The following is a 17986-nucleotide window of genomic DNA, read 5'->3' as shown; positions in this document are numbered from 1 at the left end:
TGTGTGAACCTGAATCCCCTCAGCTGAGTGAGGCTCATGTCACAGTTAATGCACAACAGCGTCAAGGGCAGTGTGGATTCTGTGGCCCAAAGTTCATTGCAACCTTGAAATTGTAACACGACAATGCAGCAAAGTCCCATCATGTTCTCATTAGTGAAAGGGGATACTGCAGACCCCATGAGGCTTGTCCACACTGGTTCCGGGGTTGGTTCAGACGAGCAGTAGGATCTAGTGTCAGGGAGCTGAGGCCCAGATACTGCAGGTAGCTCTCACTAGACATGTGTGCTTCCTCTTGCACACATTGCAAAATGTGCCATCCTTCTCTTTGTAGTTTCGTCTGTGAAATATCATGACCTATGATCTCCTCCAGGATGCCCACCTCTTCCCTGGACCCTGCCCTCACTCAGGCATCCCACACAGTGGTTGGTATATAGCAGGGGACATGCAAATAGGGCCCTCCCTCTGCTGATGAAAACCAGCCCAGCCCTCACCCTGCAGCTCTGGGACAGGAGCCCCAGCCCCGGCATTCCCAGGTGTCCCCATTCGGTGATCAGCACTGAACACAGACACTCACCATGGAGTCTGGGCTGACCTGGGTTTTCCTTGTGGCTCTGTTAGAAGGTAATTAATGGAGAACTAGAGGCATTGAGTATGTGAGTGGATGTGAGTGAGAAAAACAGGGGTATGTGTGGCAGTTTCTGACCAGGATGTGTCTGTGTTTGCAGGTGTCCAGTGTGAGGTGCAGCTGGTGGAGTCTGGGGGAGGCTTGGTCCAGCCTGGGGGGTCCCTGACACTCTCCTGTGCAGCCTCCGGATTCACCTTCAGCAGCTACTGGATGAGCTGGGTCCGCCAGGCTCCAGGGAAGGGGCTGGAGTGGGTCTCAGCCATTAGTAGTGCTGGTAGCACATACTACGCAGACGCCGTGAAGGGCCGATTCACCATCTCCAGAGACAACAGCAAGAACACGCTGTATCTGCAAATGAACAGTCTGAGAGCCGAGGACACGGCCCTGTACTACTGTGCAAGAGACACAGTGAGGGGACATCAGTGTGAGCCCAGACACAAACCTCCTGCGGGGGCAGCGCGGGGCCGCCAGGGGGCGGCCAAGACACACGGAGCAGAGTCAGCCCAGGGCAGGTGCAGGCGGAGGGTAAGGACTGGTTTCCTCTCAGGGTCGTGGCTTCCTCTCCAGAAAACGGTTTCCTCTCGGGAACTTCTCTGAATTCACGATTCTGTGCTTCCCTCCGCAGTCTCTGAGTTAGATATGTTTCTGGTCATGAGAGAAAATATTCTCACCTGCTCAAAAGGCAGACAGTGCCTTCCAGGGACTTTTTCTTTTCCCCAAATGCATATTAATTATCAACACTTCTCAGTGAGTCTGAAAATCAATAAAAGATTTTTTTCTTGGACAACATAATGCAGCACAGCACACAGAGGTAAACGTTCCTTCTAGCCAGCAAGCAGGATAAAGAGCCTACTGGACGTCAGAGGCAGACCGAGTCAGCATCCTAAGCAAGAGCAGGAAGACCCCGTGGAGCTCCGTGTCCCAGCACCAGGCTCACAACATCGATTATATCTGACAGAATTCAAGGGCAGAGGGACCCACCGACATTTAGTGTAGATGTGGACTCTGATTGTGGTAGACACCTGCACACACAGGCAGCCACAGATGCACACACACACACACACACACTGCGTGAACATGGGAAAGGTGAGTCTCTCCACTACTGAGGTGTCTGCAGGGCAGGGCAGGCCTCTCAAGACAGTCCCAAGTGGCTTCGTAGGGCAGGAAGGGAGACTGGCTCAGGTTTTCACAACAGTTCCCTGGTGGGGCAGGGAGGGTCTGGTGGGGTCCGGGCCTGTGACAGCCATCTGGTGAGAAAGCACCTGTGATTCCTTCCTAGGATTCCCATGAGTGGGGCAAACAGGGAAGAGGAAGGATGGGCCTTCAGATGTCAGCGGACAGACACCAGCTAGGAGAATTAGACTCCTTATTGCACTCAACAGTTGTTAAATATTTTTAAATTTTTTTGAAAAGCAGGCAAAGGCCATTATCGCTGGAAAACAATGAGGTCTCCCAAGAAATAGAAGACATTTCATTAGTATGAACAAATCATTCTACTAATGACAATGAGTAGGAGGAGGAGTTAGACAGGGTCTTGGTCCAATGTCATGGGTGAAAGCTTTTCACTGTCCAAAGTCATCAGCTCATCTTGAAGGCCCTGGGTCAGCTGTGGACTTTGAAAGATGAGAAGGTTCACAGGTTCTACAGGGATGCTCAGTTTGACATTCACTACCGCAGTAGCCTTCCAAGTGTCTAGAATTCTGAACTGATGCTGTGGTTGTGAATCATGAACCCAAGGATTTCCTCCCTGGAATTGCACTGCTGTGTTTCCCTTAAAGTCCTTAATAATATTTGTTCCAGTATGGCTCAAGACCAGTATTTTCCTGATGTTTCTCCAACACACACTCTGTGCTGGTTGAACATGATGAGAGACTGCTAAATAGATGTAGTAAAAGGACCCTGAATCTGTGGTGATAGGAGTGTCTATAATGCATGAATTGCTTTCAAAATTATTTACTCTCACAGGCAATAGGGAAAATGCTAGTAATTGCAGTAAAATCTAAATGTTTGCTCAGTTGCTACCAAGTGAAAGTGTAAATGATGTGTCCTTGAGGGACTGGACCACAATGCTGTAAGCAAGTGCTCATGGTAGACTGGCGAAGGAGTTCAAGAATTGATTAAAACTGTGACATTCAAATTTCATAATGGTAATTAGATAAATATTTTCAACCTTTACAAAATATTTCCAATGAGTGGACAGTGTGCTACATGAGCAGTGATGATGCCTCACAAGCTTGGACAGCATCACAAACTAGGTTTAGGCTGCTTGTTCTCGGTAATGACTTCATACAACACTTGTTTAACCCCCATGTTATTTTTTTGCATGAATCCTATTTACTTTAGTTGGATCTCTAGGATTTAGAAGTCTATATAGAAGTTCTTTAGTTTTTTGTTCATTTTGATAGGTTTACCAGAACTTTCAAGAAACCCATTTATTTGCAAAATATCCCAAGTTCATGTACTATTTTAAAAACATATGCATTTAATCCTGGATTTTGGCTAATGTACAAACACCAAGAAGGACAATGACTTCTGCCACATGGGCTGATTTTACCTCCAGTTGAGCACAACATTTCCAATGGAAAGCTTTCTTCAGTAACATGAATCGCTGCTTAGTAACTTCCAGGTTTATTATTGAAGTGTGATTCATCAAAAATAATATTGTCTCAAGTGTCTTAATGAAAATCTCATCCAAGGAATGTACAGAACTTTTCGCTGATGCAGAAAAAATAGCTCTGTGCCCACACTTAGCTTTCAGCCACGTGTTCTAGCACACAATGAACCACATGCTACTGTTCACCTCACCTGGAGCTCCTGACTAGGAAATCAGGTACTTTTGATTTTAATGCTTCTAGACCATCATATCTGGCTATTTTAGCAAAAAGTAATGGTAACATGAAATAACTACACAATAAGGAAAATCATAACCTAATGACAAAAGAAGCTGGATGTGAGTGGCTCCATCTTTGCCAATTTCAAAAGTTCACCAACTGAAGGAGCCTCTTGTCTCAATGTTTCACACTGATATACAGAAAACGTCCCCTTCACCCCCCAGACCCTTCTTGTTTGGACGTGGTGAGAGTGTTTTCAGGGTCACACAGATAGGACAAGGGTGGAAGAGGAGAAGCCACCTTTCTGAAATCTCCCCTGAAGGATCAGCAAGGTCACAACAGAGACTGTCTCCTGCCTCCGTGACTAGAACTCTGTCACACGCCCACGTGCACACGAGTTCCTGATGGGCATAGATGCTGCAATGATGAGGCCGACCATTTTATTACATAAAATTACTGGAAACTGACATAAATATTTTCTTGTCCTTTTTCTGTGGGGAGTTAGCTAAGCTCCCCACAAAATTTCGGGTCCCTCAGACAGGGGTTGTCACAAAGGATGAATAATTAGTAGGAAACAGAAATAAAAATAATACACAGATATAATTTATCAAGTAAAGATTTATGAAGATAGAAACAGCAGGGTGCCCGGAAAGTTACATCTGTTCCCACAGAAATGCAACTCAGACTGAATTTTTACAGAGATACTTACAGGGCAGATACAGGTTCTCCTTCCAGGGAACCCCATGCTGAGTGTCTTTTACTGAGAAATGCAGCCCTTGGCCCCAGGAAATGTCATTCTGACACCATTAACACAATTGGGTGCAGGGTAATCACACAGCTAGTGGTCCTGGGCGAGGGTTGGGTTTGGAAAGACACACACATGCGCTGGATCCAGGCAAGGTGAGTTGCTGCACCTTCCAGACTCAGAGTTCTTAGGGAATTTGCCATCAAGTGATTCCGTGACTCAGTTCAGGAGCCATGTTGAGGTCACTGCTCGGCTCTTTTGCTCGCAGACTTCACATTAGGCAGAGAGAGGACCTCAGTCTGCCTTGGGGGGTGAAAGCACATGAAGTTGGGTGATGCATGTCACCCAGCCCTGCCACTGTGGCCACTTAATTCATGGACCATTCGGGCGGCACTGGAGTCGCTGGTCGCAGAGGGCGACTGTTGTCCACTGGCTAATCCCAGGCACGTGAGTGTCAGTGTGATGGCACAGGGAGTGCACTCTGCAGAGGCCGGGACAAAATGCAGAGGGCTTCTCGCCAAGGCCCGGACAACACACTCATGCATAACCCACATACTAGTCACGGGTGCTGCCTGCAGGGAGAAAGAACCAAGAGGATGAATTTGATTACCTGGTAACACACACCCAAATGTCACATGGCCCTTTAAGATTGAACAAGAAATGCTCTACAGGTGGCCCAGGTCCGAGCACAGGTGTCATCGGGACACTCTCAGCGGTGCCCACATGCAGGGCCCACCTCCCACGCAGGCTTCGCTCCAGTCCCTGCACCAGCCCTCACACAGGGGACTGGGGACCAGTCCTGTGTCAGATCCTCTACCGTACTGGCTGGGGGAGGTAAATTATGATGTGGGTTACATCTGCTATGTGCCATGAATTAATTTTTGTGAGTGGAGAGCACAAGAATTATGGAAGAAAATGTTGGAAAACTCTTCTACATACAAGCTTAAGCCACAAGATTATTAAGACCACAATGGTAATCACAGCAACAAGAAAAATTAACATATGGGTCTTGATTAATCTACACCAGGGTCCCTTGCAGGGTTTCCTTGGTCACAACGAATGCAGTATGTGCCGGGCCCTACAGAGTGCTGTGGCACCTGGGTCTGCTAAATAGTGGTAGGGGCGAGATTAATTCCTGTCCACACACCATGGTGACAACTTGAGAAATCTTTCTTTTTATTGCCCCAATGTTAGGCTGTGATTGATTAGAAGTTCTGCTTCCCAGGAAGGATCACACCTATAGGGGGAACAGTGTGCTCCCCTGAATCTGAGACCTGGTCTGAGGCCATTCAATTGGGGTCCTCATGACTGTGGACCAGCCAATAATGATAGGCCCACTCCCACTGATAGACACTAACTCTGCTTTGGAGGCTAAGCTCGTGTACCCATGGAGGCAGGGCCATCCCTCAGGCCTAGGCAGATTCTGCGGTTTCTCCACTGCATCCCACACTGGGGAGGTCAAGTGCATCAGGCACATGCCTGCGGGTGGCTGAGGGACCAAGGACAATGGCTCTGCAGTGCTCAGGTCTGAGTCACTCCATCAGGGAACAACACACAGCAACCCTCACTGCAAAGTGCTGCCATGTGTTAGAAGGTTCCAGAGTGGAGGTGGTAGGGGACACTAGTGAATGACAAGTAGGATTACAGGGCCACCTGCCGCCATGGGCAGTGGAGTCTGGGCACTAACACTCACGTCGTGACTTCCGCAGAGATCAGGGCTGGCTACTGTCCCAAGCATGTGTCAGCCCCATAGACTGAACCCGGGCCAGTGTGGACCTGCCTGGCGAGAGGGAAATGTCAGGACAAACTACAGTGGATCCTTCTTGGCCCCACTCATGTGTCCTGGGCCCAGCACAGAGGAAGCACAGTTGTATTTGACAATTTGTGTGAACCTGAATCCCCTCAGCTGAGTGAGGCTCATGTCACAGTTAATGCACAACAGCGTCAAGGGCAGGGTGGATTCTGTGGCCCAAAGTTCATTGCAACCTTGAAGTTGTAACACTGGAATGCAGCAAAGTCCCATCATGTTCTCATTAGTGAAAGGGGATACTGCAGACCCCATGAGGCTTGTCCACACTGGTGCTGGGGTTGGTTCAGACGAGCAGGAGGATCTAGTGTCGGGGAACTGCAGGTAGCTCTCACTAGACACGTCCTTCCTCTTGCACACATTGCCGAACTATAACATCCTTCTTATTGTACGGTTTCATCTGTAAAATATCATGACCTATGAACTCCTCCAGGATGCTCACCTCTTCCCTGGGCCCTGCCTTCTCCGCAGGTGTCCCACTCAGGGCTTGCTATATAGCAGGGGACATGCAAATAGGGCCCTCCCTCTGCTGATGAAAACCAGCCCAGCCCTAACCCTGCAGCTCTGGGACAGGAGCCCCAGCCCCGCCATTCCCAGGTGTCCCCATTCGGTGATCAGCACTGAACACAGACACTCACCATGGAGTCTGGGCTGACCTGGGTTTTCCTTGTGGCTCTGTTACAAGGTAATTCATGGAGAACTGGAGATACTGGGTGTGTGAGGGGATGTGAGTGAGAGAAACGGGGGTGTGTGTGGCAGTTTCTGACCAGGCTGTGTCTGTGTTTGCAGGTGTCCAGTGTGAGGTGCAGCTGGTGGAGTCTGGGGGAGGCTTGGTCCAGCCTGGGGGGTCCCTGAGACTCTCCTGTGCAGCCTCCGGATTCACCTTCAGCAGCTATGACATGAGCTGGGTCCGCCAGGCTCCAGGGAAGGGGCTGGAGTGGGTCGCATACATTAGTTATGATGGTGGCAGCACAAGCTACGCAGACGCCGTGAAGGGCCGATTCACCATCTCCAGAGACAACAGCAAGAACACGCTGTCTCTGCAAATGAACAGTCTGAGAGCCGAGGACACGGCCCTGTACTACTGTGCCAGAGACAGGGTGAGGGGACATCAGTGTGAGCCCAGACACAAACCTCCTGCGGGGGCGCCCGGGGCCACTAGGGGGCGCGTGGGGCACAAGGAGCAGAGTCAGCCCAGGCAGGTGCAGATGGAGGTTAATGTCAGGAGCACAGGAGGTTAAAGTCAGCTTTCCAGCAAAAGTTTAAGTCTCCCTCTGCATCTTACAGTTTCCCCTGAGAGCCTGTCCGTGTTCAGAATTCTGTGCCTACCAATGATGTCTTCAAACGTGAAGCGTTTCTTACATTAGGTGAAATCATTCTCATACGCCACCAAAATATTTACCATTCATGGAGGCGGGAAAATGCACAGGGTCTGGGTGAGGCTGGGGAAACTGTCTGCCCAGGAGCAGTGTGACATCCAGGGACGGAGACAGGGGGGACGTTCATGGAACTTCCTAACTACACTGCAGTCCAAGCAAAGTGTAACAGAAGCATCCGTGCCTCTCTGAGCCTCAGTTTCTCTTAAAAGGACCACAGGGTCTCCCAGCCATGATGGTTATTTAGGGTCCTGCCAGGATGTGTCATCACCTGGACGCAGCCCCCACAGGACGTGGGTCTTTGCACAAACCAGGGGGGGATGGCGGAGAGTGGCAGCAGGGTGCCTGGTCCTGGACCGCCCGTAGGTGGGGGTGGAAAGGTCAATCCTTGGGGCGCACACACTGCTCACAGATTTTCATAAAAGATAATACGGTTCTGCATGAGCCTCTCAGATGATCTATAAAAGCAAGCATGGAGTCCCAAAACAATTGTAATTTTGATATTTGCCATGTTTCCTTAAATATCTCCTGGCTTAGTGAGTCCATTCACACGAGGAATTGTTCTCTGCAGCGTGACCCACTGGTTCTCACAGCCAGTGGTTTCTGTCCATGTGCAGAGATCTCGAGTAATTTGGCCATTTCCAGACACGCGCCCTCCCCTCGCCCAGAGAGAGCAGAGATCTCTGTGACTGCCGAGTCTGAGCAGGAGCTGGCCTCGCAGGCCCAGAGTCTGCGGAGACCCCAGTACAGTTTGTGGAGTCAGACGCTTCCCCGTGCGGGAGCGAGACAGCCCCACTCCAGGGGAAGGGGCTCAGGTCTGATTGCGGGGGTCAGAATTAGGATAACTGGATTTTATTCTGAATATTTCCCTCACGCATGATAGGGTCATAATTCAATCCTTCTCCCCCTGGCATTCCTTTTTCTTTCTTATATGCTCACATGCTTGGGGAGCATAAACTCTTGCCATATATTTGCACGAATCTAGCCTCAGAATCTACTGAATTATTCTAGGAAACTCAGAGACTGAATAGAACTGGATTTTTCATTCTTGCCAAAATGTGAGTGTCTGGAAATGTCGACGTGTTGCCCAGAACCCTGTGGGCACCAACAACTGCACTCCTCAGTGCCCATCCTTGGGGCTGACACGAGGAACCCGCCTGTGACCTGGGAAGACGGAGACAACCTTGAGCAACGTCAGAGCCATCATCTCTCATTTCTGTCGTACTCTGGTGGGATCAGTCGTTTTCTCTTTCCTTTCTGACATTATTTATTTGACTACTTTCTCCTTTCCTCCTAGTTAGTCTAGCTGAGTGTTTGTCATTTTTCATGTTTCAAAAGGAGGAAAAATCAGTGACTTCTTGATATTTCTAGTGTTTTAGCTCTTATTTCATTTATTTCTCTCATTGGCCTTAAAGGCTCATGAATACATTAATGAGAACTAGATCGAGCTACTGCTTTTTTTATTCTTGAGACAGAGTCTTGCTCTGTTGCCCGGGCTAGAGTGAGTGCCGTGGCGTCAGCCTAGCTCACGGCAACCTCTTGTGCGCCACGTGACCAAGGTGGCATCTGTGTGGCCTGTGGACTGACATCGTACAATAGGGCCATCGTGGGTGGGTGCAGGTGATCCCAGCACATGACACACTGTTCCTGGCGGGATAACTAACCCAGTACGGGAGATAACAGACCGTTGGCCCTGTAAGGTAAGCTCCTTCCCTTGAAGAGCAAAGCGGACTCTCCGGGTGAAGAACTGATTCTCTATACCCAAGTCCTGCTGCTGTGGCCCTATGGCCTCGGGGATGTGCACGCATGTCACGCACCCTGCCCAGGCCACAGGAGAAGCAGGGACAAAGGGAGGCCCTTCTGGTTCTCACTCCAGTTGCCCCTGCTGTGCAAGATCAGGGAAACACCTTGGAAGCTGTATAGGTTTCTGTTAGAGTCTGAGTTTTGTGCCGAAACATCAGTAATCTGCGATTCTGCTTCTGTAAACCTGCTTGCTCCTGCTTACTCAAGACAGTAGCCCCAGCACAGAAATTCCTAAGTGACTACAGCACCCATGTTCTGCGTAAAATGATTACAGCCCCACGTTTTGCATAAACAAAATATGGCCCAGAGCCCAAACTGCCCAGATCCTGTTACACCAAAGATAAGAAAATGATACAATGCTTACTCAAGGCTTTTTGTACACGTGCTTGCTCAATCTTAATAATTTTCCACCCACAAACTTACAGTATAAAAACTTTCCATTTCAAAGGCTGACTGCTGCTCTCTGTGCCGCCTTTGGGCAGTGCAGAGCGTAGTCGCTGGCGGGCTGATAATGACTCCTGATTTGGCTCAATTCAGTCTTTAGGTGGTCATTTCTCGCCTCTCAGACCATGACAGTTTCCTTTGCCCTCAGAGTTCTCTTTGGACCTCAGAGATACTAAGGAACAGGGTGGACACAAAGGAGAAGGGAACAGATGCAGGGGAGAAGGAAGGGACTCGTCCCAGCAAGGTGGGCGTCTTTACGTGGTTACTAGGGAAAGAGGCGGCTGAGGAAGACAGGGATGGGTGGACACAAACGTATAAAGCGGCACCACGAGCTGTTGGGCGGAGCCATGGTGATCCCCCCAAGTCTGTGGACATTCGGAAGCCTAAGCACATACTCCCTGTTCATGCTTGTCTGCAGGAATGTGGAAATGCAGGGACAGAAGGACTTAGCCACTTGCCCTGAATGCCGTGGGTGCCCGTCTGGCAAATCAGCAAGGTGAGGATGGTTGGAGGCCGGAACAACTGTCCTCACCCCCGGCCGGGCTCCCAGGCCCCGATCACGCTCCTGTGCAAAGTGCCAGCTGGTGAAGGAGAGTGACAGTTCTTGTTATGTGGCATTTATGCGTGAACTCCTCACTCCATAGTCTTTCCAGGCTGCATCCTATAGGTTGGTCTTTTTCTCTTTCTCCCATATGTGACTCTGTTTAGATTCTGACAACCTCCTCTACTGGGTCACAGAGAGGGGCGGGCGAGATGGAGCCGCAGTCATCCTGCGGGCACCTGGACCATAGTGTGTGGGGAGGATGGGGGGTTATTGGGGCCTTTCTCTGCCCCTCCCAGGAGGTTCAGTTCAGCCCCTGCTGCCCCCGTGGTGCTGGGCTGTGCGCCCTGGGGAGTCTCCCCTGCGGGGCAGGGCAGGGCAGGTGCAAACTCAGGAGGGGAACATCCCGTTTAAACCCACTGCACAGTGGGTCTCCCTCAGCACCTCGCTGGGGTCTTCAGGACCACCCTTCCTGTCCTCCAGGATGGGATCTGCCCGCTCCTCCCTTACCTGAAGGTCATTCCCAGCCCAGGGATTGGGTCCCACAGGGAGTGGGCTTCAGACCCCCGATCTGAGTCCTGTATCTCCCACACAGGGGTCTGCACACAGGTGCAGCAGGTGCAGTCTGGGCAGAGGGGACAAGGCCTGGGGAGTCTCTGACAGTCTCCTACAGGGCATCTGGACACTGCGTTGTCAGACACCGCATCAGCTGCGTGTGCCACATGCCTGGGAAGGACCTGGTGTGGGTGGGGATGACCTATTCTAGTGATTCAGATGCCCACCGCAGCCCGTCCTCCCAAGGCCACGTCACCGTCACCACGGACAACCCCATCAGCACTGCCTGGCTGCCGTGGAGCTGCCTGAAGGCCTTGGATGTGGCCGTGTCCTCCTGGGTGAGACACAGCCAGGGGACATCCATGGAGCTCAGGGACAAGTCTCCCCTCAGGGGTTCGCACAGTCAGCCCTGGGCAGGTGCGGGTGGAGGGGAAGGGCCGGTTTCCTGTCGGGGGGTCGTGGCTTCCTCTCCATATAACCATCTCCTCTGGGGGACTTCTCTGAGTTCCTGACCCTGTGCTTCCCCCTGCAGTCTCAGATACGTTTGTGGTAACGACAGAAAATATTCTCACCTGCTCAAAAGGCAGACAGTGCCTTCCAGACACTTTCTCCTGTCCCCAAATGTACATTGACTATCAACACTTTGGAATAAGTTGTAAATGGATAAAAGACTTTCTCTTGGACAACACAATGCAGCACAGCACGCAGAAGCCGGCAAGCAGGACACAGAGCCCGTGGGACATCAGGGGCAGACGGCTCCTCCCCCAGCTGGAGACCCCAGAGGGGCTCATTTCCCAGCTCAGGAGCAGGTGTGGAGGGAAACTGAGGTTTCCTTTCAGACCTTGGGGTTTCCTGTCTCTGCCTCTCACTCTTCTTCCTCAGGAGTCCCGGGTTTTCTCCTTGTAATGCCCTGGTCTCATTCATCTGAAATGGGATGACTCAGGACCTGAATTCAATGCAATTTTAAGCCTTAATTTTTTTCATTTTTCTGCTCTCCATAAACTTTCAGTAGAATATTTGGAGTATGAAATCAGCCACCCGCAATCCACACCCTTGTGCCATGAAGGGTTTTGTGTTTCCTGCACTGTGTTGGTCATTCAGGAGCAAACACTTCTCTGCAGAGATGATTCCGTATGTGCTGGGGATTTGTTTGGCCCTTGTAATTTTTTTTTTTTTTTTTTGGTGGTTCACGGGAATAGAATTTATTCTTAATTTCAACACAAAATTTTAGGTTCCAGGAATTGTTTAGAATTCATGATCTACCCAGCAATATAAATTTTGATAGTATCATGAAAATTACTATAGATTTTACTAGACTACATTCTAGGGAGGCTTTTGCTTTGATTTCATCGTAAATGTGTTACATGTGTTACACTTATCCAAATTTATTGCATAAAAATGACAGCACGTTGACATCTTACTTGCAATGGTGAGTTCAAGACACCATGCTTCCTAGACTTGATTTTCTGATCATAAAATATTTTTATACTCTGAGGAAAAAGTGTGCTATTACTTTGCCAGAAATGTAACACTTTTTACAAGTACTATTAATAGTTTGGTAGATGGCTATGTTTCTAGGAATATGCAAAATTATAGAATAAACATGGTAAATTCCTGAGGAGCTTATTTTACTCTATAACATGCAACTTTAAGTATTTTGCATTAAAATAAATGCAAGTGCATTATGGAGTAGAATGTAAAATTTGTGTAAACTTTTTTTTTTAGCTTTTTTTTAATTTCAGCTTATTATGGGGGTACAAAAGTTCAGGTTATATATATTGCCCATGTCCCGCCCATCCCCCGAGTCAGAGCTTCAAGCGTGTCCATTCCCCAGACAGTGCGCATCACACTCATCATGTAGTTATACACCATCCCTTCCCCCCACCCCCCACCTCTGTCCGATACCCAATTGGTGTTATTCCCAAATGTGCACTTAGGTGATGATCAGGGAAACCAATTTGATGGTGAGTACATGTGGTGCTTATTTTTCCATTCTTGGGATACTTCACTTAATAGAATGGGTTCCAACTCTCTCCAGGAGAACAAAAGGGATTCTATATCGCCATTATTTCTTTTCTTTTTTTTTTTTTTTTTTTTTGTTTTTTTTTGAGACAGAGTCTCACTCTGTTGCCCAGGCTAGAGTGAGTGCCGTGGGGTAAGCCTAGCTCACGGCAACCTCAAACTCCTGAGCTCAAGGGATCCTCCTGTGTCACCTCCCGAGTAGCTGGGACTACAGGCATGTGCCACCATGCCCGGCTAATTTTTTTTTCTATATTTCTTTAGGTGTCTATATAATTTCTTTCTATTTTTAGTAGAGATGGGGTCTCGCTCTTGCTCAGGCTGATCTCGAACTCCTGAGCTCAAACGATCCGCCCACCTCGGCCTCCCAGAGTGCTAGGATTACAGGCGTGAGCCACCGCGCCCGGCCCATTATTTCTTATAGCTGAGTAATACTCCATGGTATACATATACCACATTTTGCTAATCCACTCCTGAATTGATGGGCATTTGGGTTGTTTCCACATCTTTGCAATTGTGAATAGTGCTGCTATAAACATTCAGGTACAGGTGGCTTTTTCATAGAATGACTATTGTTCTTCTGGGTAGATGCCCAATAATGGGATTGCTGGATCGAATGGTAGGTCTATTTGAATCTGTTTAAGGTATCTCCATATTGCCTTCCACAGGGGTTGCACTAGTTTGCAGTCCCACCAGCAGTGTATGAGTGCTCCTGTCTCTCTGCATCCATGCCAATATGTATTGTTTGGGGACTTTTTGATAAAGGCCATTCTCACTGGAGTTAAGTGATATCTCATTGTGGTTTTGATTTGCATTTCCCTGATGATTAGAGATGTTGAGCATTTTTTCAGATGTTTGTTAGCCATTCTTATATCTTCTTTTGAAAAATTTCTATTCATGTCCTTTGACCACTTTTTGATAGGGTTGTTCGATTTTTCCTTACTGATTTTCCTGAGTTCTAAATAGATTCTTGTTATCAGTCCTTTATCTGATGTGTAGTATGCAAAAATTTTTTCCCATTCTGTAGGTTGTCTGTTTATTCTCATGACTGTTTCCTTGGCTGTGCAGAAGCTTTTTAATTTAATCAGGTCCCATTCATTTATTTTTGTTGTTGCTGTGATTGCCTTAGGGGTCTTCTTCATAAATTCTTTGCTTAGGCCAATGTCTGTAAGAGTCTTTCCTACATTTTCTTCTAGAATTCTAATAGTTTCACACCTAAGGTTTAAGTCTGTTATCCACCGTGATTTGATTTTTGTGAGAACTGAAAGCTGTGGGTCCTGTTTCAGTCTTCTACATGTGTCTATCCAGTTTTCCCAGCATGATTTATTGAATAAGGATTCTTTTCCTCAGAATATGTTTTTGTCTGTTTTGTCAAAGATTAGATGGCTATATGAGGATGGTTTTATATTTGGGTTTTCTGTTCTGTTCCACTGGTCTGTGGCCCTGCACTTGTGCCAATACCAAGCAGTTTTAATAACCACAGCCTTGTAGTATAGTTTGAAGTCTGGCAAATTAATATCTCCCATTTTGTTTTCATTGCTTAAAATTGCTATTGCTACATGGGGTCTTCTCTGGTTCCATACAAAGTGTAAAATTATTTTTTCTATATCTGTGAAAAATGATTTTGGTAATTTCATAGGGATTGCATTGAATCTGTAGATCACCTTGGGTAGTACAGACATTTTAACAATGTTGATTCTTCCGATCCACGAGCATGGTATGGTTTGCCACCTACTTACATGCTCTGCAACTTCCTTCCTCAGTGTTTTGTAGTTCTCCCTATAGAGGTCCTTTACCTCCTTAGTTAAATATATTCCTAGGTAGTTTATTTTCTTTGTTGCTATTTTGAAGGGCATTGAGTCCTTAATTTGGTTCTCTGTTTGACTGCTATTGGCATATGTGAATGCCTCTGATTTGTGTGTATTGATTTTGTATCCTGAGACTTTACTGAATTTATTGGTCAATTCCAGGAGTCTCTTGGTTGAATCCTTGGGGTTTTCTAGATATAACAGCATATCATCAGCTAAGAGTGAGAGTTTGATCTCTTCTTTCCCTATTTGGACTCCCTTGATTCTGCTCTCTTGCCTGATAGCTCTTGCAAGGGCTTCCAATACTATGTTGAAAAGTAATGGGGACAGTGGGCAGTCTTGTCTGGTTCCAGTTCTAAGTGGGAGTGCTTTCAATTTTTCCCCATTCAGTATGATGTTGGCTGTGGGTTTGTCATATACAGCTTGTATTATTTTTAGGTAGGTCCCGTCTATGCCTATTTTGTTAAGCATTTTTATCACAAAAGGGTGTTGAATTTTGTCAAATGCTTTTTCTGCATTGATTGAGAGGATCATATGGTCTTTATTTTTGCTTCTATTTATGTGGTGAATTACATTTATAGATTTGCGTATGTTAAACCATCCCTGCATCTCTGGGATGAAGTCCACTTGGTCATTATGCATTATTTTTCTGATAAGCACTTGGATTCAATTTGCTAGGATTCTATTGAGAAGTTTTGCATCTATATTAATAAGAGATATTGGTCTGCAGTTTTCTTTTTTTGTTGCATCCTTTCCTGGTTTTGGTATCCAATGTTATATTGGCTTGCTAAAATGTGTTAGGGTATGTGCTGGGGTATGTGTTGGGGTATGTCCTGGGGGTTTGTTCAGCCCCTGGAAAATTTAAACTGCAATCCCTTTAGCAAGTGCAGCTTCCAGCGATCCAGTGCCTATGTCCAGTGTCGTCTTGTCCCAGCCCACATGCCGCTTGGTGGGCTGTGCCTAATAAGCTAATGCTCTGGTCCTGTTTCTCCCTGCAAGTCCTGGTCTCTCTGCAGATTTCAGGTTTGTTCTTGGTCATATAACTTCTGCTATTTGAAATATTAAATAAAATTTACTCTCTACAGCTTCTGCAGTCATGCTTTGTAGATGACGATGATGTTGCTATTGTTGTGGCTGATGTAAGAAGAAGAGCTTTTTCTCAGCTGTCTACTTCTCCCAGGTGAAGATAACCTTTATCCTTAATGCAAGAAATTAGAAACAATCAAGATATTAACCAGTAGTTTAATACATAAGCATTTTGTGCCAATGATGCATCAGGACACTACATCAACAGCAATGGCTGTGTCGTGCTCACTGCAGCGTGGCCGCGTCCACAGTGTGTGCTGTGAGTAAAATAGGCAAAAAGCACCTGCTATGTGATTCCACTATTGTAAATTCTAGAGAGTGAAAACTGAAGTAACGTAGACTATATTAGCACTTGCCTGGGTAAAGGGAGGGAGAGGAAAGGAGAAAGGAGGAGGAATTTTTAAAGGACAAGTGTAAACATTGAGGCCAAGTGCAGTGGCTCACGCCTGTAATACTCGCACTCTGGGAGGCCGAGACGAGAGGATCACTCAAATTCCAGAGTTTGAGACCAGCCTGAGCAAGAGCTAGACCCTGTCTCTACTAAAAAAAAAAAAAAGAAAGAAAGAAAGAAAGAAATTAGCTGGACAACTGAAAAATTATATACGTAAAAACTTAGCCGGGCATGGTGGCGCATGCCTGTAGTCCCAGCTACTCAGGAGGCTGAGGCAGGAGGATCACTTGAGCCCAGGAGTTTGAGGTTGCTATGAACCAGGATGATGCCACGGCACTCTAACCTGGCAAGAGAGTGAACTCTCTCTCCAAAAAAAAAAACTAGATGTAAATATTGAGGGAAATCAATTTCCTCAATATCTCAGACAGGGTGATGGTGACTTCAACACTTTTAATTTGCACAGTTAAAATATGTTAATGAAACTGTACATCATTTATACATCACTAAATATGAACAGTTAAATAGATGATTTGCTAGGGAAGGAGTGATGGACAAATAGGTAAAAATAAGTGAAACATTAACTACATTAAAATGCTTCTGCTTTGACCCTGTGTGTTCCCAATATTTTGCACATATTATTTAAGTAAAACCAGGAAGGCATAAATTTGCTTTATATTCTCATTACAGAGTCAAGGGGCCAGACATGCCAAGGGGACAAGCACCCTAGGCATGTCCAGCCCTGGTCTGCAGTGGGTTCCAGAGATGGGATTATAGGTGCAGACACTGAGCCTAAATCTTCCCGGATATGTGCTCCTGGACATATCAGACAAGCTCTATATGCATCTAGGGTTACGTGTATGTCTGTAAAATACATGAAACACTGACACCTACAGCACATGTTTTATGTGTGTTTGTAAATTAGGTAAGTGAAGAGGAGTTAGTTATTTATCACAGTACAATCACGCAGTTTTTCTCTGTGTCTTGCCCTCCCTCGGCTGTCCCACCCCGGCACTTGCTATATAGCAGGGGACATGCAAATAGGGCCCTCCCTCTGCTGAAGAAAACCAGCCCAGCCCTCACCCTGCAGCTCTGGGACAGGAGCCCCAGCCCCGGCATTCCCAGGGGTCCCCATTCGGTGATCAAGACTGAACACAGACACTCACCATGGAGTCTGGGCTCAGCTGGGTTTTCCTTGTTGCAATGTTACAAGGTAATTCATGGAGAACTAGAGATATTGGGTGTGGGAGGGGATGTGAGTGAGAGAAACAGGGTTGTGTGTGGCAGTTTCTGACCAGGCTGTGTCTGTGTTTGCAGGTGTGCAGTGTGAGGTGCAGCTGGTGGAGTCTGGGGGAGGCTTGGTCCAGTCTGGGGGGTCCCTGACACTCTCCTGTGCAGCCTCCGGATTCACCTTCACTGATTACTGGATGTACTGGGTCCGCCAGGCTCCAGGGAAGGGGCTGGAGTGCCTCTCGGGCATTAATGGTGGTGGTAGCACATACTACACAGACGCCGTGAAGGGCCGATTCACCATCTCCAGAGACAACGCCAAGAACACGGTGTCTCTGCAAATGAACAGTCTGAGGGCCGAGGACACGGCCCTGTACTACTGTGCCAGAGACACAGTGAGGGGACATCAGTGTGAGCCCAGACACAAACCTCATGCTGGTGCCCATGGGGCCGCCAGGGGGCACGAGGGACACAAGGAACAGAGTCAGCCCAGGGCAGGTGCAGGGGAAAATAATGGTTCATTTCCTGTCAGAGTCTGGGGCTTCCTCTCTAGAAATTTCATCCTGGGACCTACAGTCTTTTATGACTCTGTGCTCGTCAGTGTAGTGTCTGAATTAGAAGCGTCTTGTTGTAGTAAATGAACACACTCTCACCTGCACACAAGGCAGAACGTCACTCACCTGGGCTGAAATGACCCTGCTGTTACCACAGGGGTCACAGTCCTGAGG

The 17986-nt window shown here is 47.6% G+C and overlaps 1 gene segment (V, D, J or C); it reads left to right on the top strand.

Annotated features, from left to right (window-relative positions):
- The first annotated feature begins 575 nt into the window (after nt 1–575).
- Nucleotides 576–11280, top strand: LOC138398739 (immunoglobulin heavy variable 3-23-like). The segment is given in 4 exon segments: nt 576–621; nt 726–1137; nt 10870–11065; nt 11260–11280. Coding segments are annotated over 4 exon segments (675 nt in total).
- The last annotated feature ends 6706 nt before the right edge of the window (nt 11281–17986 follow it).

Source organism: Eulemur rufifrons, chromosome 2 (genome assembly GCF_041146395.1).
Source record: "Eulemur rufifrons isolate Redbay chromosome 2, OSU_ERuf_1, whole genome shotgun sequence".
Classification (NCBI taxonomy): Eukaryota; Metazoa; Chordata; class Mammalia; order Primates; family Lemuridae; genus Eulemur; species Eulemur rufifrons.
Note: the sequence above shows the minus strand (reverse complement) of the source record. Positions and strands in the feature narration are given on the sequence as shown.